At 38.7% G+C, this 22,000-nt stretch overlaps 1 protein-coding gene across 1 annotated transcript in view; it reads right to left on the minus strand.

The window, feature by feature from the left end:
* LOC308609681 (serine/threonine-protein kinase Nek1-like) overlaps positions 1-22,000 on the minus strand; it is a gene marked incomplete at its 3' end in the record, with an annotated part of 151,820 nt that overhangs the window by 110,168 nt on the left and 19,652 nt on the right. The window contains 1 exon segment of the mRNA XM_081223394.1: positions 17,807-17,904. Coding sequence (XP_081079520.1) covers positions 17,807-17,904 — 98 coding nt within the window.

The following is a 22,000-nucleotide window of genomic DNA, read 5'->3' on the forward strand; positions in this document are numbered from 1 at the left end:
AATGTTACATTAAAGTAACCTAAAATTAGAGACTCTGGGAGGGCTCACGCAAAGGAGTACTTCCCAGAACTTCTGCTGCCAGTGTCCTTGTCCCCATGGTGAGCCACAGCCACCCCCCGCCTCTGCAGGAAACCGTCCAATGCTAGCAGGCCAATGAATTGGGAGACAAGGGATAACAACTTTATTCAGAGAGCAGAGAGTTCAAGAAGATGGCACACTAATGTCCCAGAGAACCATCCTGCCAGGCTCTGAATGCTCGTTTCTTTTACAGAACAAAGAGGCATTATAAGATTCAGCCTGCTAATGTTGGCATATGCGCATTTACCTTAAAAGAGATTAAGTTGAGAAGTAAGAAGAACTACAGTCCTGCAGGCTGTGGAAAAAAAACCACATTCACAGAAAGTCAGACAAGATGAAAAGGCAGAGGGCCATGTACCAGATGAAAGAACAAGATAAAACCCCAGAAAAACAACTAAATGAAGTGGAGATAGGCAACCTTCCAGAAAGAGAATTCAGAATAATGATAGTGAAGATGATCCAGGACCTCGGAAAAAGAATGGAGGCAAAGATCCAGAAGATGCAAGAAATGGTTAACAAAGACCTAGAAGAATTAAAGAACAAACAGAGAGGAACAATACAATAACTGAAATGAAAACTACACTAGAAGGAATCAATAGCCGAATAACTGAGGCAGAAGAACAGATAAGTAATCTGGAAGACAGAATGGTGGAATTCACTGCTGTGGAACAGAAAAAAGAAGAAAAAAGAATGAAAAGAAATGAAGACAGCCTAAGAGACCTCTGGGACAACATTAAATGCAGCAACATTCTCATTATAGGGGTCCCAGAAGGAGAAGAGAGAGACAAAGGACCCGAGAAAATATATGAAGAGATTATATTCGAAAACTTTGCTAACATGGGAAAGAAACAGCCACCCAAGTCCAGGAAGCGCAGTGAGTCCCATACAGAATAAACCCAAGGAGAAACACGCTGAGACATATAGTAATCAAATGGGCAAAAATTAAAAATGAGTTATTGAAAGCAGCAAGGGAAAAACGACAAATAACATACAAGGGAACTCCCATAAGGTTAACGGCTGATTTCTCAGCAGAAACTCTACATGCCAGAAGGAAGTGGCATGATATACTTAAAGTGATGAAAGGGAAGAACTTACAACCAAGATTACTCTACCCGGCAAGGATCTCAAGGTTTGATGGAGAAATCAAAAGCTTTACAGACAAGCAAAAGCTAAGAGAACGCAGCACCACCAAACCAGCTCTACAACAAACGCTCAAGGAATTTCTCTAAGTGGGAAACACAAGAGAAGAAAAGGACCTACAAAAACAAACCCAAAACAATTAAGAAAATGGTCATAGGAACATACATATCGATAATTACCTTCAATGTGAATGGATTAAATGTTCCAACCAAAAGACACAGGCTTGCTGAATGGATACAAAAACAAGACCCATATATATGCTGTCTACAAGAGACCCACTTCAGACCAAGGGACACATACAGACTGAAAGTGAGGGGATGGAAAAAGATATTCCATGCGAATGGAAATCAAAAGAAAGCTGGAGTAGCAATACTCATATCAGATAAAATAGACTTTAAAATAAAGAATGTTACAAAAGACAAGGAAGGACACTACATAATGATCAAGGGATCAATCCAAGAAGAAGATATAACAATTATAGATATATATGCACCCAACATAGGAGCACGTCAATACATAAGGCAACTGCAAACAGCTATAAGAGAGGAAATCGACAGTAACACAATAATAGTGGGGGACTTTAACACCTCACTTACACCAATGGACAGATAATCCAAAATGAAAATAAATAAGGAAACAGAAGCTTTAAATAACACAATAGACCAGATAGATTTAATTGATATTTATAGGATATTCCATCCAAAAACAGCAGATGACACTTTCTTCTCAAGTGCGCGTGGAACATTCTCCAGAATAGATCACATCTTGGGTCACAAATTGAGCCTCAGTAAATTTAAGAAAACTGAAATCATATCAAGCATCTTTTCTGACCACAGTGCTATGAGATTAGAAATGAATCACAGGGAAAAAATGTAAAAAACACAAACACATGGAGGCTAAACAATATGTTACTAAATAAACAAGAGATCACTGAACAAATCAAAGAGGAAATCAAAAAATACCTAGAGACAAATGACAATGAAAACATGATGATCCAAAACCTATGGGATGCAGCAAAAGCAGTTCTAAGAGGGAAGTTTATAGCTATACAAGCCTACCTCAAGAAACAAGAAAAATCTCAAATAAACAATCTAACCATACACCTAAAGGACCTAGAGAAAGAAGAACAAGCAAAACCCAAAGTTAGCAGAAGGAAAGAAATTGTAAAGATCAGATCAGAAATAAATGAAATAGAAATAAAGAAAACAATAGCAAAGATCAATAAAACTAAAAGCTGGTTCTTTGAGAAGATAAACACAATTGATAAACCATTAGCCAGACTCATCAAGAAAAAGAGGGAGAGGATTCAAATCAATAAAATTAGAAATGAAAAACGAGAAGTTACAACATACACCGTAGAAATACAAAGCATCCTAAGAGACTACTACAAGCAACTCTATGCCAATAAAGTGGACAACCTGGAAGAAATGGACAAATTCTTAGAAAGGTATAACATTCCAAGACTGAACCAGGAAGAAATAGAAAATGTGAACAGACGAACCACAAGTAATGAAATTGAAACTGTGATTAAAAATCTTCCAACAAACAAAAGTCCAGGACCAGATGGCTTCAGAGGTGAATTCTATTAAACATTTAGAGAAGAGCTAACACCCATCCTTCTCAAACTCCTCCAAAAAATTGCAGAGGAAGGAACACTCCCAAACACATTCTATGAGGCCACCACCACCCTGATAACAAAACCAGACAAAGATACTACAAAAAAAGAAAATTACAGACTAATATCACTGATGAATATAGATACAAAAATCCTCAACAAAATACTAGCAAACAAAATTCAACAACACAATAAAAGGATCATACACCATGATCAAGTGGGATTTATCCCAGGGATGCAAGGATTCTTCAATATACACAAATGAATCAATGTGATACACCATATTAACAAATTGAAGAATAAAAACCATATGATCATCTCAATAGATACAGAAAAAGGTTTTGACAAAATTCAACACCCATTTATGATAAAAACTCTCCAGAGGGCTTCCCTGGTGGCGCAGTGGTTGAGAGCCCCCATGCCGATGCAGGGGACACGGGTTCATGCCCCAGTCCGGGAGGATCTCACATGCCACGGAGCGGCTGGGCCTGTGAGCCATGGCTGCTGGGCCTGCGCGTCTGGAGCCTGTGCTCCACAGCAGGAGGGGCCGTAGCGGTGAGGGGCCCACGTACCGCAAACGAAACAAAACAAAACAAAACAAAAAACTCTCCAGAAAGTGGGCATAGAGGGAAACTACCTCAAAATAATAAAGGCCATATACAACAAAGCCAGAGCAAACATCATTCTCAATGGTGAAAAGCTGAAAGCATTTCCTCTAAGATCAGGAACAAGACAAGGATGTCCACTCTCACCACTATGATTCAACATAGTTTTGGAAGTCATAGCCACGGCAATCAGAGAAGAAAAAGAAATGGAAGGAATACAAATTGGAAAAGAAAAAGTAAAACTGTCACTGTTTGCAGATGACATGATACTATACATAGAGAATCCTAAAAATGCCACTTGAAAATTACTAGAGCTAATCAATGAATTTGGTAAAGTTGCAGGATACAAAATTAATGCACAGAAATTCTCTTGCATTGCTATACACTAATGATGAAAAATCTGAGAGAGAAATTAAGGAAACACTCCCATTTACCATTGCAACAAAAAGAATAAAATACCTAGGAATAAACCTACCTAGGGAGCTAAAAGACCTGTATGCAGAAAACTATAAGACACTGATGAAAGAAACTGAAGATGATACCAACAGATGAAGGGATACACCATGTTCTTGCATTGGAAGAATCAATATTGTGAAAATGACTATACTACCCAAAGCAATCTACAGATTCAATGCAATCCCTATCAAATTACCAATGGCATTTTTTAGAGAACTAGAACAAAAAATCTTAAAATTTGTATGGAGACACAAAAGACCCCAAATAGCAAAAGCGATCTTGAGGGGAAAAAATGGAGCTGGAGGAATCAGACTCCTGGACTTCAGACTATACTACAAAGCTACAGTAATCAAGACAATATGGTACTGGCACAAAAACAGAAACATAGATCAATGGAACAAGATAGAAAGCCCAGAGATAAACCCACACACCTATGGTCATCTAATCTATGACAAAGGAGGCAAGGATATACAATGGAGAAAAGACAGTCTTTTCAATAAGTGGTGCTGGGAAAACTGGACAGCTACACGTAAAAGAATGAAATTAGAACACTCCCTAACCCCAAACACAAAAATAAACTCAAAATGGATTAGAGACCTAAATGTAAGACCAGACAGTATAAAACTCAGAGGAAAACATAGGAAGAACACTCTTTGACATAAATCACAGCAAGATCTTTTTTGATCCACCTCGTAGAGTAATGGAAGTAAAAACAAAAGTAAACAAATGGGACCTAATGAAAGTTAAAAGCTTTTGCACAGCAAAGGAAACCATAAACAAGATGAAAAGACAACTCTCAGAATGGGAGAAAATATGTGCAAATGAATCAACGGATAAAGGATTAATCTCCAAAATATATAAACACCTCATGCAGCTCAATATTAAAGAAACAAACAACCCAATCCAAAAATGGGCAGAAGACCTAAATAGACATTTCTCCAAAGCAGACATACAGATAGATGGCCAAGAAGCACATGAAAAGCTGCTCAACATCACCAATTACTACAGAAATGCAAATCAAAACTACAATGAGGTATCACCTCACACCAGTTAGAATGGGCATCATCAGAAAATATACAAACAACAAATGCTGGAGAGGGTGTGGAGAAAAGGGAACCCTCTTGCACTGTTGGTGGGAATGTAAATTGATACAGCCACTATGGAGAACAGTATGCAGGTTCCTTAAAAAACTGAAAATAGAACTACCTTATGATCTAGCAATCCCACTACTGGGCATATGCCCAGAGAAAACCATAATTCAAAAAGACACATGCACCCCAATTTCATTGCAGCACTATTTTACAACAGCCAGGCCATGGAAGCAACCTAAATGCCCATCAACAGACGAATGGATAAAGAAGATGTAGTATGTAAATACAATGGAATATTACTCAGCCATATAAAGGAATGAAATTGGGTCATTTGTTGAGACATGGATGGATCTTGAGACTGTCATACAGAGTGAAGTAAGTCAGAAGAGAAGAACAAATATCGTATATTAACGCATGTATGTGGAACCTAGAAAAATGGTACAGATGAACCGGTTTGCAGGGCAGAAGTTGAGAGACAGATGTAGAGAACAAATGTATGGACACCAAGGGGGGAAAGCTGCAGGGGGGTGGGGATGGTGGTGTGATGAACTGGGTGACTGGGATTGACATGTATAAACTGATGTGTATAAAACTGATGACTAGTAAGAACCTACTGTATAAAAAAGTAAATAAAATTCAAAAACAAAGAAACAAAACAAAACAAACAAAAAATGTAACCTAAAGATAATTTTTAAATTAATTTAAAAAAAATTAAAATATAGAATAGTGATGTCTAGGTACGAGGGAAAGAGGGGACTGGGGAGAACAACCCCCACTCTCCTGTTTTTTTTAGAAAACAACTCTCTTGGTTCAGTTCGGTAGATATTTACTGAGGACTAAACACATTTTAAGTTCCTTTCCATATTCACATAAGGCACTATAAGTAGAAAAATTAAATATAGTTCTCTGAGTTTGTTCATACAGTGGTAGAAATACACTTTTAGACAAATAACTAATAAAATGCACAAGTCTTATAACAGCAATGTGCACTGAGAAAGCAATTAACTCCAGTAGGCAGGGGTCAGGAAAAGTATAAAAAGAAAATGAAAATTCAGCTCAGCTGAGTCTTATTGTTATAGTCTTTCTGGAGCGCCTGGAACACATGCTAGAAACCACCAATGCCTCGTTTTACAGATTAATGTTTTTCATTACCATATTTCCCATACTTGTACTCCTTTATAATTTGACAAAAAATCTATTCACCACCAACAATGTACCTGATATGGGCTGGAATTGGCTAAAAAAGTTAATAAAAGAGCTCACACACCAGGAGTCAGCAAATTTATTCTGTAAAGGGCCAGAGGGTAAATATTTTATGTTTTGCAGACCCTATGGTCTCTCTCCCAAGTCAAATTTGCCACTGTAGTATAAATGCAGCCAGAGAGTATATGCAAACAAATAAGCATGAACTGTTTAAATAAAACTTTATTTACAAACAAAGACGTGGGCCGAGTTTGCTGACCCACATCAGAGACCAGGAGGGAGATGAGTAAGTAGAGCAGAGGTGATGCTCTTGAGTGTTGACAGCACAGAGGACAACAGCCAACTGGAGGCGATAAAGCAAAACCTGACAGAAGATGAGGTTCCGGAGGGAAGTTGTGAGGAGGAGGAGGAGGAGGGCACAGCACAAGTCTGTGCTCCCTCTGTACGCCTAGTTCAGCCTGTCTCGCATCAGGGCCGGAGGGGAGGGAAGGCCATTAAATTACAGGCCTGCTTCTAACCACTCCTCCTCTGCACTTCCTTGTACGCATTAGCTCACATTAATATTTACAAAACAATGTTGGGATAATGGCATTCTCTTGCTCAAAAGAGAATGACCCTATTTGTCCCTATTTGCCAAATTCCAATGGTATAAAATGCTGAGCCAGCCCAATTAAACACATGGTAATTACCATACACTTGTCTGAATTACAGCTTTATGTGTACGTGTTATTTCCATTACTATAGACTGCCTTAGAGCACTAAAACAATTCCACAATCCACCTTCTCTGCTACAAAACTCAGGTTTGTGCAATGAAGTGTGTTAAAATTTACTAAAGTATGCTGTTTTCACATGTTTATTCATTGTAAAAAATTTTCTGAGAAACTTTTACTGCCAAATATTATATCAGTGGAAAAACAGAATGTGGCTTTCTAATAGAACCGTAAATTGATCTTAGAGAGCATGTAAGAGGTTATAAGAGCTTACTTACTATTTAACTTCTATGTAATTTGCCCAGAAAGCAGATAGCCCAGGTCCACCAGAATAGTTTTCTATGCTTTCTACTGACTTTATCATTTCTGTTTTTGAAGAAAGGTTCCTCACCTATGAGAGTGCTAAGGATACTTATAATTGTATTACCTTCATGTATATTTAAAAAAAATTTTAATTGTAGTAAAATACACAGAACACAAATTTACCACCTTAACCATTTTTAAGTGCATACTTCAGTGGTATTAAGTACATTCATACTGTTGTACAACTATCACCACCTGTACAACTCTTCATCTTGTAAAACTGAAACATTAAATGTTAAACAGTTCTCCCCACTCCCCTCTTTCCCTTGTCCCTAGACATCACTATTCTACTTTCTGTCTCTATGATTTCGAGTACTCTAAGTATGTCATACACATGGAATCATACAGTATTCATCTTATTGTGACTGGCTTATTTCACTTAACATAATGTTCTCATGGTCAATCCACTGTAGTATATGTCAGAATTCCCTTCCTTTTATAAGGATGACTGATATGGAGAGTTACTTCTGTCATTTCGCTATTTGTTTTCTATATGCATTGTGATTCTTTTGTCTCTATTTCCTGCATTACTGTCTTCTTTGTGCTTAGTTGATTTTTGTGTTGTGAAACATTTAAATCATCTCTCATTTACTTTTTTAAAAAATATATTGATTTATTTATCTTTGGCAGTGTTGGGTCTTCGTTGCTGTGCACCGGCTTTCTCTAGTTGCGGCAAGCAGGAGTTACTCTTCGTTGAGGTGCACAGGCTTCTCATTGCGGCGGCTTCTCTTGTTCCAGAGCATGGGGCTCTAGGGACGTGGGCTTCAGTAGTTGTGGCACGCGGGCTCAGTAGTTCTGGTTTGCGGGCTCTAGAGAACAGGCTCAGTAGTTGTGGCACGCGGGCTTAGTTGTTACGCAGCACGTGGGATCTTCCTGGCTCAGGGCTCGAACCCATGTCCCCTGCACAGCAGGCAGATTCTTAACCATGGTGCCACCAGGAAATCCCCTCTCATTTAATTTTATATATTGGGTTGGCCAAAAGGTTCGTTCGGTTTTTTCCATAAGATAGCACTTAGCTGTCTTTAACTTCATTTGAAACAATTTTGTTAGATTGTATGTGACAGCTGTCATATGAGCATGCATTTAAAAAAGACATCAGGGACTTCCCTGGTGGCACAGTGGTTAAGAATCCGCCTGCAATGCAGGGGACACGGGTTTGATCCCTGGTCTGGGAAGATCCTACACACCTCGGAGCAACTAAGCCCGTACACCACAACTAATGAGCTTGTGCTCTAGAGCTCATGAGCCACAACTACTGAGCCCGCATGCTGCAACTACTGAAGCCTGTGCACCTAGAGCCCATGCTCTGCAATGACAAGCCATTGCAATGAGAAGCCTGCGCACCATAACAAAGAGTAGACCCCTGCTCGCCACAACTAGAGAAAGCCCATGCGCAACAACGAAGACCCAAGACCCAACGCATCCAAAACATAATAATAATAAAAAATAAAATCAAAATCAAAAAAGACATCAAAAGTGGTGAATTTTTGTGTAGCCATTTTAATATTGAAGATGGAAGAGAAAAAGAAACATTTTCGGCATATTATATTTTATTATTTCAGGAAGGTAAAAACACAACCGAAATGCAAAAAAAGATTTGTGCAGTGTATGGAGAAGATGCTGTGACATGTCAAAAGTAGTTTGCACAGTTTCATGGTGGAGATTTCTCGCTGGATGATGCTCCACTGTCAGGTAGACCATATGAAGTTGATAGCGATCAAATAGAGACATTAATTGAAAACAATCAACATTACACCACCTGGGAGGTAGCTGACATACTCAGAATATCCAAATCAAGTGCTGAAAATCATTTGCACCAGCTTGGTTATGTGAAACGCTTTGATGTTTGGGTTCCATGTAAGTTAAGCGAAAAAAACCTTCTTAACCGTATTTCCGCAGGCGATTCTCCACTACTTAAACGTAATGAAAACGTTCTGTTTTTTAAAACAAATTGTGACAGGCAATGAAAAGAGGACACTGTACAATAATGTGGAACAGAAGAGATAGTGGGGTAAATGAAATAAACCACCACCAACCACACCAAAGGCTGGTCTTCATCCAAAGAAGGTGATATTATGTATACGGTGGGATTGGAAGGGAGTCCTCTATTATGAGCTCCTTCCAAAAAACCAACCGATTAATTCCAACAAGTACTGCTCTCACTTAGACCAACTGAAAGCAGCACTCGACGAAAGGAGTCCAGAATTAGTTAACAGAAAACACGTAATCTTCCATCAGGATAACGCAAGACTACATGTTTCTTTGATGACCAGGCAAAAACTGTACAGCTTGGCTGGGAAGTTCTAATTCATCCGCTATATTCACCAGACATTGCACCTGCGGATTTCCATTTATTTTGGTCTTTACAAAATTCTTTTAATGAAAAAATTTCAATTCCCTCAAGACTGTAAAAGGCACCTGGAACAGTTCTTTGTTCAGAAAAATAAAAAGTTTTGGGAAGATGGAATTATGAAGTTGCCTGAAAAATGGTAGAAGGTAGTGGAACAAAATGGTGTATATGTTATTCAATAAACTTCTTGGTGAAAATGAAAAATGGGTCTTTTATTTTTACTTAAAAACTGAAGGCACTTTTTGGTCAATCCAAAAAGTGTATACCTATTTTCTCTGTGTTAACAAGGGGATTACTTTTGATACCATAAAATTACAATACTCTAATTTGGACTTGTACCAGCTTAACTCCAATAACATGTAAAAACTCTGCTCCTGGGCTTCCCTGGTGGCGCAGTGGTTAAGAATCTGCCTGCCAATGCAGGGAACACGTGTTCGAGCCCTGGTCCGGGAAGATCCCACATGCCACGGAGTAACTAAGCCCATGCACCACAACTACTGAGTCTGAGCTCTAGAGCCCTCGAGTCACAACTACTGAGTCTGCATGCTACAACTACTGAAGCCCGCGTGCCTAGAGTCCGTGCTCCGAAACAAGAGAAGCCACTGCAATAAGAAGCCCGCACACTGCAAAGGAGTAGCCCCCCCTCGCCACAACTAGAGAGAGCCCACGTGCAGCAATGAAGACCCAATGCAGCCAAAAATAAATAAATAAATTAAAAACAAACAAACAAAAAAACTCTGCTCCTTTACATCTCTGTCCTACTTCTTTCACTTGCTGATGTCACCAAATTACATCTTTGTACAATGACATCATTGTTTGTATGTTTCAAAATGTAAAACTAATAATTTTTTTAAAGTGCATTAGTCTCAAATCATGTAGAAAAACAAAATGGGGAGTTACAAACCAGTTACAATAATACCAGCTTTTAGACTAGTAATTGCTTTTCAAAAAATTTATTAGTCTCAAATCATGTAGAAAAAGGGGAGTCACAAACCACTGTTGTAACAATTCTAGCTTTTATAACTGCCCGTGTATTTACTTTTACTGAGCTCTCCATTTCTCCACATGGCTTCAAGCCACTGTCTAGTGTCCCTTCCTTTAAATCTGCAAGACTCCATATAGCACTTCTTTCAGTGCAACTTCAGCTTTTGTTTATCTGGAAATGTCTCTCATTTCTGAAGGACAATTTTGCCAGATATAGGATTCCTGGTTGATAGCTTTTTTTCTTTTAGCACTTTGAATATATCAGCCCAGTGTTTTCTGGCCTGTAAAGTTTCCACTGAGAAATCTGCTGGAAAGCTTACTGACAATTCCTTGTATGTGATGAGCCACTTCCCTCTTGCTGATTTCAACATTCTCTGGCTTTCAACAGTTAGGTTATAGTGTGTCTGGGTGTGGGTCTCCTGATTTCAACATTCTCTGGCTTTCAACAGTTAGGTTATAGTGTGTCTGGGTGTGGGTGAGTTCATCCTACTTGGAGTTCACTGAGTTTCTTGGATGTTTATATACACGTCTTTCAACAAATTTGGGAAGTTTTCAGCCACTAACTCTTCAAATATGCTGTCCGTCCCTCTCTCCCTCTTCTCTTTCCCATGATGCATATGTTAGTCTCTGTGACAATGTCCCACAGGTCCCTTAAGCTCTGTTCATTTTTCTTCAATCTTTTATCTTTCTGTTACTCAGACTCAATAATTTCCATTGTCCTCGCTTCCAGTTCACTGAGTCTTCTTCTTCAGGAAAGGTTCAAATCTGCCTTTGAATCTCTCTAATGAATTTTTCATTTTAGTTATTGTATTTTCCAGCTCTGGACTTTCTTTTTTGGTTTCTTTTAGATTTTCTATCTCCTTATTGATATTTCTGTTTTGTTCGTATAGTTTTTTTGACTTTCTCCATGTCTTCTTTTAGCTTTGAGAATCTTTAAGACAGTTGTTTTCAACTCTTCATCTAGTATATCTGCCATCAGATCTTTTTCAGGGACAGTTCCTGTTAAGTTTATTTATTTTTTCCTATGAATGAGCTATACCTCCCTGTTTCTTTTTTTTTTTTTTTTGGTGGAAAGTGGTCATTTGAATCTAAAAATGTGGAACCTCTGGAAATGAGATTCTTCTTCCCCAACGTTTGCTGTTTTTTTTTGTTTCTGTTTTTGCTGATTGTTGTATGTTGTATCTGAGCCAAGATCAGCCTGAGGCACAAACTTAAAATCCTCTCAGGTCTTTTCTGAGTCTGCATGTTTCTCTGGATATGCATGGTTAATTTTTTTTTTTTAAGATGTTGGGGGTAGGAATTTATTTATTTATTTTTGCTGTGTTGGGTCTTCGTTTCTGCGCAAGGGCTTTCTCTAGTTGTGGCAAGCGGGGGCCACTCTTCATCGCAGTGCGCGGGCCTCTCACTATCACAGCCTCTCTTGTTGTGGAGCACAGGTTCCAGATGCACAGGCTCAGTAGTTGTGGCTCACAGGCCCAGTTGCTCCACAGCATGTGGGATCATGCCAGACCAGGGCTCGAACCCGTGTCCCCTGCATTAGCAGGCAGATACTCAACCACTGCGCCACCAGGGAAGCCCCATGGTGACTTTTTAATTTTCCTCAGATCCGTGGTTGCTTTGAATGCCTTAAGTTTTTAATGTCTGGCTCCCCAAAGGTGAAAAGAGAGAAATGTAGCAGGGGGGAAAAGAGCTGCTGGCCCTTTAAATCCTCTGGAAGTCACTTCAGCCATAAGGGGAGAGGCTTGCAACAAAGTGGGGAGGAACAATAACAATGGCTGCCCACCTCTTTCCCCCCAGATCTGAAGTAGCCATCAACAATGAGAGCACAGATCCCTGATATGTGGAGGACAGGGACCTGTTTGCTCACCCTGGTTCCCACAAGGTGCATGCAAGCTGCTTCTGGGATGCATGCACAGCTAGATGTCTCAGTGCTGGGATGTGGGGGATGAATAGCCTCTGCTACCTAAAAGGTGAAATTGACTGAAATTAACCACAATTTACTATCCAAGCCTTCCCCTGGAAGTTGCAAAGATTCAAGAGATTCCAGAGACCCCAAATAGTTACATCAGATAGATTCTGCCAATGTATTGCTGTACAGGTGGGGAGACAGATTCCTAGTGTTTCTTACTCTACTATCTTCCTAGAATCTTCTCCATCTGTATTTATTTTAAAATACTTTATCTCGGGGCTTCCCTGGTGGTGCAGTGGTTGAGAATCCGCCTGCCAATGCAGGGGACATGGGTTCGAGCCCTGGTCTGGGAAGATCCCATATGCCACAGAGCAACTGGGCCCGTGAGCCACAACTACTGAGCCTGCGCATCTGGAGCCTGTGCTCCGCAACAAGAGAAGCCGTGACAGTGAGAGGCCCGCGCACCGCGATGAAGAGTGGCCCCCGCTCGCCGCAACTAGAGAAAGCCCTCGCACAGAAACGAAGACCCAACACAACCCAAAATAAATAAATTAATAATAAAATAAAATAAAATAAAATACTTTATCTCTTTGATTAAATAGTTAATCAAATATTACTTTTCAGGTACCCAAAACCGTCCCTTAATCAAGTGACCAAATCTCTGACAACTCTGTAATCTTCCCTTCCCGAGATTAGATCCTAAATTTAGAAAAAATAAAATAAAAATTCTAGGCTACCTCTCACCATATGTATTAGTTAGCTCAACATTTTTATAAGAGCTGCATGGGAAGACTTACCAAATCAACAAAGATGCTCAGCATTTTCTAGGTTAAATTTGTATACATAAAATATTATTAATATAAATATTTCAGAAAATCCATGCTTAATGGGAGATCCCAGAGATTTGTCAATGACTTTGCTGTCCATTTTTACCCTTAGGGAAAATATTTATCAAGCCTGTAACAGATACCCCTATGGAGAACTGTATTCTATTATTGGTTACTATAAGAAATTAACTACAGCCTTTCAGTCTCATTATCAAACAGGCCTTTGCTTCTTGATAACCAGAAGGTTCCTGGAAAGGACTGTCCTAGGAACACTGAACTACTGACACCTCAAACAACACACTCTTGAGTACAGGCTTCTGAGCTGACACTACTGACGTTGAACAATGGACTGAGTCAATATTCCTAAGGCTTTTTCAGTCCAGAAGCTGATATACAACATAAAAGCTGACTTACCCAAACCCAGCACGATAAGAATTACTAGGACTGAATGAACTGAATTAAATGAAATTTAATTGTGTTTATTTGTTTGGAATACAACTGGTATTATACATATATTTTTAATGTTCCATCCTTCTATACTTAATAAACATATGAAGTCCCCTACTTTCTCTTCTTAAGCTATCTCTACCCTCAATTTAGTAAATTATGATTTTCTAGACTGAAATATAACATCTTAAAATGATTATCTGCTTCTTACTGACCCATTCAGAATTTAGAAATAGTTTTACTGAGTTTTACTTTTCAGGAATATTATAATTTTCATTGGTTCAATAAGAATGTACACTCCTTTTCACCAGAATATAACTACACAAATCAATTGTGCAAACAAAGCCATACCTGGACTGTCTTATGTAAGGATGATTTTCATTCAATCAGTTATGACAAGCGTGCTGCCAACAAATATACACAGAGACAATTCCTACATTGTGGCACCAGGGAACTGGCCTAGTGCCTGACTTACAAGGTCTCAGCATCACAGGTGGCAAGGTCATTTAGTAGTAGCCAAAAACCTTGGCAAATCTGAAAACCCTCAAGAAGAAAGAAAATCACCCAAATTTATAGGTACTTCAGGTGAAATTCGGTGGAAAATGTACTGGGCTTTGTTTCCTGGCCTTGGGATAGAAGAACAAATAATATTTTAAAAAATCCTATCTAAGATTCCTTATGAAAACTTCTGGACAGAAATCAATTCTGTGGCCTTAGTAGCTGCATAGTTGCTCAATTCTATAAGGCTCTCGATTTTCAGAGTAAACTCAAGGAAGTCTATATGCCTAATTAACACTCTGACTGCACCTAAATATTAGGGCCAACCCTACGAGAACAGACTTTCTTTTAAAAGAACATACATTTGGAAATTTTCAGGAGACAAGACTATCAGAAAACTTATCCAACACTTAGAAATAAGCCAAAAATAGTCAGTGGCACATCTTTTTAATATCTACGTGGGGAAAGGCCATCCAAGAATTGTTCAGCAGAATGTACTTACTTCATATCATTGTTTACTACTGATTAAAAGTCACAGACTTAGTCAACTTGCTTCCTAACTTGATGAGGTTTTTTTCTAGTAAAGATGCAAACAAGTAAGTATCACTGAAGAGAATGACTTGAGCAGTTGGAGAATTTCCTTGTCTCACACATCTCTGCTCCCACTTCCATTCTAGAGATGGAACAAAACCATCTCAGACTGATTTCAACCTACAGCCTACAGAAAAAATGGCCTCTGACCTCTGTTTTCCTGCTTCAAAGCCCAGAGAGTAGCAGGTTATTTTTGTGTAAATAAGTACCATTTTAAATAGGCTAACAAAACTTGTCATTTTGAAGGGTAGGAAAAAATGTTATTAACTTAAAAGAAAGACTTGCCAAATTTTTATTGTTTATATGGAATAATCTCAGAGGTGGATGAAAAAACTGGAGTAAATCTCCATAATTTCTAGGATTACAAGAAAGATATATGTACACACACACACATATATATCGTTATGTACTAAGAATATTTATCCAACAGAAAGACCAAATCCATAGGGCATTCCTGGTGGTGCAGTGGTTAAGAATCCACCTGCCAATGCAGGGGACACAAGTTCGAGCCCTGGTCCAGGAAGATCCCTCATGCCGTGGAGCAACTAAGCCTGTGCGCCACAACTACTGAGCCTGTGCTCTAGAGCCGGCGAGTCACAACTACTGAGCCCACGTGCCACAACTACTGAAGCCCACGCACCTAGAGCGTGTGCTCTGTAACAAGAGAAGCCACAGCAATGAGAAGCCTGCGCACCACAACGAAGAGGAGCCCCCCCTTGCCGCAACTAGAGAAAGCCCGCATGCAGCAACGAAGACAAACAATTAATTAATTAATTAAAAAACAAACTAAATTCATAGATTATCAATGTACTTTATAGTATAATGTTATGGAATTTAACAGCAAGCATTTTAAAGTCCAAAAGAGATAAAAGAATAAAAATAAGCACAAGCAATGGAATATATCAGATAAAACTGTAATAAAAAAAATAGCACCTTGGGGCTTCCCTGGTGGCGCAGTGGTTGAGAATCTGCCTGCCAATGCAGGGGACACGGGTTCGAGCCCTGGTCTGGGAAGATCCCACATGCCGCGGAGCAAGTAGGCCCGTGAGCCACAACTACTGAGCCTGCGCGTCTGGAGCCTGTGCTCCACAACAAGAGAGGCCGCGATGGTGAGAGGCCCGCGCACCGTGATGAAGAGTGGCCCCCGCTTGCCACAACTAGAGAAAGCCCTCACACAGAAACGAAGACCCAACACAGCCCTAAATAAATAAATAAATAAATTAATTAAAAAAAAAAAAAAAAAATAGCACCTTGTACACAAACAAACATTACTATCTGACCTTCACCACAATAGTACTGTTGGCTACCTGGTAGGAATATCCTTACTACCGAATGAGGATGTAAAGTCAAAAAGCAGTTAAGTAACTTGTAAACATAATTACCAAGCTGATAAGTAGGACAAGCACTCAAACCCAAGTCTTCTCACTCCAAGTGTTGTGCTCTGCCTAGTAGGCTTAATTGTGGCACATGAGGTAAGGAAAGCTTGAGGAATACGACACTACCCTACTCGATAGTACTTTTAACTCAAGCTCTCATCCTACCTTATCTCCAAGTTGCTGCCAAGACCCTCAAAGTCCCCATCTGTATGACGTTATCAATCAGCTGCTGAATTGTGCCAAGGCGGTGCTACCACAGACGCAGCCTTCCTCAGTACCTTGACATAAGCAGACTGGAGCCTCCGCTCTACAGTAAATTACAACCTGCTCGAAGAAACAACTCTAATGTGACATTATTCAGAGTACATTAACAAGGGTGCACGATGCACTAAAGGTGAGTGTAGACTGGGAGGAATCCCATGGACTATTAGGTCGGAGCTAGAGACAACAGATGTACAGACAGCAAAGCGGATGGATCAGAAACAGTCCTTAGGTGAAAAGTAAAACTGAAAGCACACCAAACCAAAAGCAGTGGTAATCTCAGGGACAGAACAGCGGGGGAAGACAGCTTTCCATCTACAAACCTCTGAATAATTTTACAATTTAAGTTTGTAAAAAGAACATTTTATAAACTCTGCTGTTAGACAGGGGTAGGTTCAAACACCAACTGTGATTTTGGGCAAGCTACTTAACCTTAGATTTCTTACCTATTAAATAGAAAAAACTACAGTACACTAATTCACAGGGGGATTTAAGAATTAAAAGAGACAACAAATGTAACACTCCTAGCACAGAGCTCCCTCCATTCTCCTACGTAATAGCCAGCAATTAAAATTAAGGATGGGTGATAATGAGAAATACAATAGGAATTCAGAGAAAGAAAAGATCATGGAAAATCAGAGTACCTATGGAAAATCTAAAGAAGAAGCTGGGACTTGAGCTGAGTTTTTTAAAAAATGGTAAAATATTAGTAACAGAGAGTCAGAGGTGCAGGGCAGAAGGTACTACCAAAATAAAATAAATAATCAGAATAAATACATAGGAAGAAAATGAGAGGTATAAACCTGTGTCCCAGTGCCAACCACAAAATGAATGCGCGATAAATATCTGGTACATCAATGAAAAAGGGTGCACACTAGGGAACAGGAAACAAGACTGCGTACATAGAATAGCTCATATTTTAGAGTTCCTTGAAATCAAAACGAAGACTGGATTTCACGCAGTTGCAGGGCAAGGCTTCTAGAGCTGGAGTTACCGGCAAAGCCACATTCTAAGATAAGGCAGCAGTAAGCCAACTGACAGCATACAGAGTAATCAATCAGCTACCTGCATAAAAATATAGTTACACACACACACACACACACACACAGAGGACACGACGTATACGACACACACAGCAGCATCGTCACAGACGGAAACGAGACAGGACCTGAACTCAGGAGGGAGCTCACGAGAGCTGGAGTAGGTGTCCAGTTAATACTCGTAGTACAAACAAACAAGCACTGAATGAACTGTCAACAACACTTACGGAGTAAGAGCCAGTCTTCCACGTGCTAACTCACCTGGTCCTCTTGAAACAAAATGCCTTTCTGGGCATTTATTCGTTTAAACAGATCCCCTCCTTCACAGTAATCCATCACTATGTAGAGAGAGCCATTTTCTAAAAAATATAAACGTTACAGTCCATTTTTTAAAATGTACATCAAAAGCACAGCTATATTAAAGGTACCTAAAGGTTTACTAAAAAGCAGCAATTAATTAAATACGTTCCACTAAACTAAGAACAGAACCACAGCCAGAAGAATTGAAGTGCAAAGTCAAGGTTTAGTGGTCACACAGACTGTGCGGTAACTTGGGTTAACAGGCAACCCCATCATTAATGACTTTTCTGCCAAGAATACACCATCCCATTATCCACACTGACATAAACATCTCTGCAATATGGACAAAATGCAGACAGATATAGTTGATTTCATTTAATAGATATATTTCCTTAAACATCAACTATAAAAATCACATTTTTCCACTCATTTGTCAGAGATGGGTAACCTTGGTTTTTAGCTGACCATTACTTTCCAGCTTTATTTCATCCACTTAATTACCTGTTAAATAAACACAATAACAGATGCTGCAATGAACTGTCACGACTCAACAGTGAGACAGTCTCTACTCTCCTGGAGCTCTCTTTGTAGTGATATATAATCTGTGAACGAACATGAAGATGGGGCACTTCCCCAATCACCTGTATGCCTCAGTCCACAGGATAAAAGACTTCCATGACCCTTCCTGTGGTAGACAGGATGAGAAGAACACTTCTAATCCTTCTCTCCACCCTCACTCTTCCATAGGGCTAAGATCACACCACTTTTTCCCGGGTAAGGAAGAGCGGCCCATATCACTTATTACAGCTCAAGGAACAGCCTTCCCAGAGTTCACTTCTCTTGCTGCCTTGTCCTGATGGCCTTCCTCCTGGCACCGTGGGTGGTGGTCTTGTTACTCGCAGTGCTCACATTCACCTTGTATACACTGCTTCCAATGTGCCCAGGGTTGGCAATCTACATGAATGAGCTGATTAAGAATCTGTATAACTCTTTACAATTGATACGAAAAGATCATCCAAATATACATGTGAGAAATCACTGTGTGAAAAAAACCCCCAGAAAACTGTACAATCTACTACTTATGAAAAATATGTATAGAATGTCACCATTTACATAGCATGAGAAACAAAAAGCAAAAAAAAAAAGTACTGTGTGCTATGATTTATGTATGCTTATTAACGCTTAGAACATTTCTGGAGGAAAACTCAAGATAGTGGTACAACAGTGGGTACCTCCAGGAGGGAAAAACAGGTGACTCAAAAATAGAAACAGAAGGCAAATTTTTTACTGTTATGTAACCTTTGAATTCTGTACCATCTTCATGTAGCAAAAATAAAATAAAACTATTACAAGATTTTTTTTAAAAGGTGTGTGTGTCTGTGTGTGAGAGACACAGACAGACACAGAGACAGGGAGATAGAGAAGGTTAAACAGGACTTGAGAAAGGAAATGGAGAAGCAATCCTGAAGAAAATATCTGAGCTCTGTTATATTTTTTGTCATTTATCTTGGGATAACAACTAGTTAAAATGTAAGGTTAAAAGAAAAGTCTCTTCTGCATGAGGGAAATACTAATCTGTTTTGTATTCCTTTGATCACTCAAGCATCTGAGTGTCAACTATGTTCCAGGCACTTTGCACAAGATGCCAGGGATACAGAAATATAAGACACCACCCGTATCACCAATGGACTCACACAGTACTGAATAAACACCCTCCAAAAAAACCCAACATAATGACCACCTAGAAACTGCTTGAAATTGAGGTAAAAAGACTGTAAGGCAAGTGACAAAGACTCAAGACATGTTAGAAAACAACCGAGAGTTTAAGAGAGGACACGAACTATGACCTCTCAACGAAGCACGCACTGCTGGCAGGCCAACCCTGTAATTCTAACACTTTTCTCCCTTCATCGCCTCTCACTTGAGAAGATGAAAAAATCCCAGATTCCCTAATTCCCAGTCTCCCCTACAGTTAGAGGTGGTCACTGACCCCATATCTGTCACTAAGATCTAAGAGGAAATCTGAACAGTGGCTTCCGAGAAAGCACTGGCTCTTGTCTGTTCCCAAGCTGCTGCTGCTGCCCTTCCCCCTTCTTTTGGCATCTTTTGGATACAGGCGCTGCCTGGAGTTGCAAAGCATCTTCTCAGGACAAGGAGACAGCATTAGGCTTAAAAACGTGCCTATTAAGGATGTCAGAGTAGAAATCAGCCAGGGCCTAAGACGCTATGTACACCCTATACACAGGACAGCTCACCTTTAAGACTTCCTGTTAGGTGAGATCATTAAGTATCTTTCTCACTTAAGCCAATACTGGCCAGATTTTCTGTTACCTACAGCAAAAAGCAATCCAAATTTAGCCTCAAAGAAAAGCTTTCTTCAAGTACATAGAGAAGTTAGATTTTGGCAACACCAATGAGGAACAAGGTGAATGCCAACACAAGCTCCATAAGTGAGACTGAAAAACTTCCATTAAAGATATAAAAACTACTTTTGCAACAGTAAGAAGTAAAACAAACTTATGAGGTTAAAAAAACTTATGAGGTAGGAAAATACAAACAAAAGAATGAAAGCAATTAGAAGGTGATAGCTAGAGACAACTAAAAACAGAGAGCAATAAATGAATAACAGTAGAAAAAACGAAACTGTATAACACAGATACTCCAATATACAGTGACACAACACTTTCTCAATGATAAGATCAATTTTTTAAAAAATTTAAAGATGTCAGGAATATAGACAAGAAGTGTCTAATTATAATATTTAATATAATCTAATTATACATTTATAAATCTGGTAATACTGTTTTCTCCCCACTCTCCAGTTTTACAAAACAATTTTATCCAAATTTTTCACATCTGTCATCAATATAAATGTCTTTTATTGATTCACCTATGTTTTCCCCATACACATGATCTTCATTTCCTTTTAAGTTAACTGAAAGAGAGCATTTTTAAAATCTGTTTATGTTGTCAGAGGAATTTTTTCTATGTCTTAATTCCCATACGCATAATATTGGGACTTAAAAAAAAATCATTTTAGTGAGTTCATATGCATGATTGTCACAACATAACCATACTGCCTTTTAAGTGACTTTAGAAGACTTACAACAGTATCTAACAGCTGCAATTATGACATCAGTATCAAATTTCTTTTATGCCTGTTTTTAAAACTAATTCTGCCTGAGGACCTCTATAAGCACTCAAAACTAACTCAGTGAAGTTTTCTTCCTCAAAACCACTTTGTTATTTAATGTATTTTAAAATTTGAGAGCACATCCTGTAATACAAGAGACTTTATAAGAAAGAATTCATCTGTAAGCTAAGACAACTTTATGACAAACAAATTTTGGAATACTTTTCCTTATTTTAAGGTATATATGGATTTTTTTTAAATAGTGAAATGAAAACTTTCCTGAAACAAAGAAAAACCAGAATCTGCAGGGAGAAAGGGTACAAAATGTTCCAAAAGAGACAGAATCAGAATTATTAATACTAAGCCATGTTCTGGTGAATTTCAATTCTAAAGAAAGAATCCTTCAAGCATCGAGGAAAGATAAAGTAAATTACCTTCAAGAGGAGAAGCTTTATGCTGACCTCAAACTTTTCTACAGAAACATTCAATGCCAGAAGACAAAATGTGATTGTAAGGGAAAAGGGGTCATCAAAGATACTTATTCATGTATAAAAGCATTAGTTAGACACTCTCAGAAATGCAAACAGTAACTGCATTGAGGGAATACAGCATCCATAAGCTCGTCATGAAAAAAAAATTGATGAAATCCAGAAAAGTTGGAGATAAATTCCAGATATCTCTGGAAAGGGGTATCTAAGTTATAAAAGAACTAACAATAAGAATTGAATCTATCTAAATATAAAACCAAGGCCAAACAACTCTAAGAATTATAATTTCAGAACAAATTTCAGAACAAAAGATAATTATTAAATATTTTTACCCTGTCAAGATGAACAAACATCAGTGGGGAGGAACTGTAAAGACACTAATTTCCTCACCTTTCATGGCAGACGTTCAAAATAACATCAAAATTTTCACTTTTTTAACCAACTTGCTTATTTTTTAAAATTGGGAGATTTAAAATGTTCACATATGTAAGTTATGTATAATCATTTTAGAGAAAAATTAAATATTTGTGTTTC

This window comes from Mesoplodon bidens (genome assembly GCF_964165515.1).
Source record: "Mesoplodon bidens genome assembly, chromosome: Y".
Taxonomy (NCBI): domain Eukaryota; kingdom Metazoa; phylum Chordata; class Mammalia; order Artiodactyla; family Ziphiidae; genus Mesoplodon; species Mesoplodon bidens.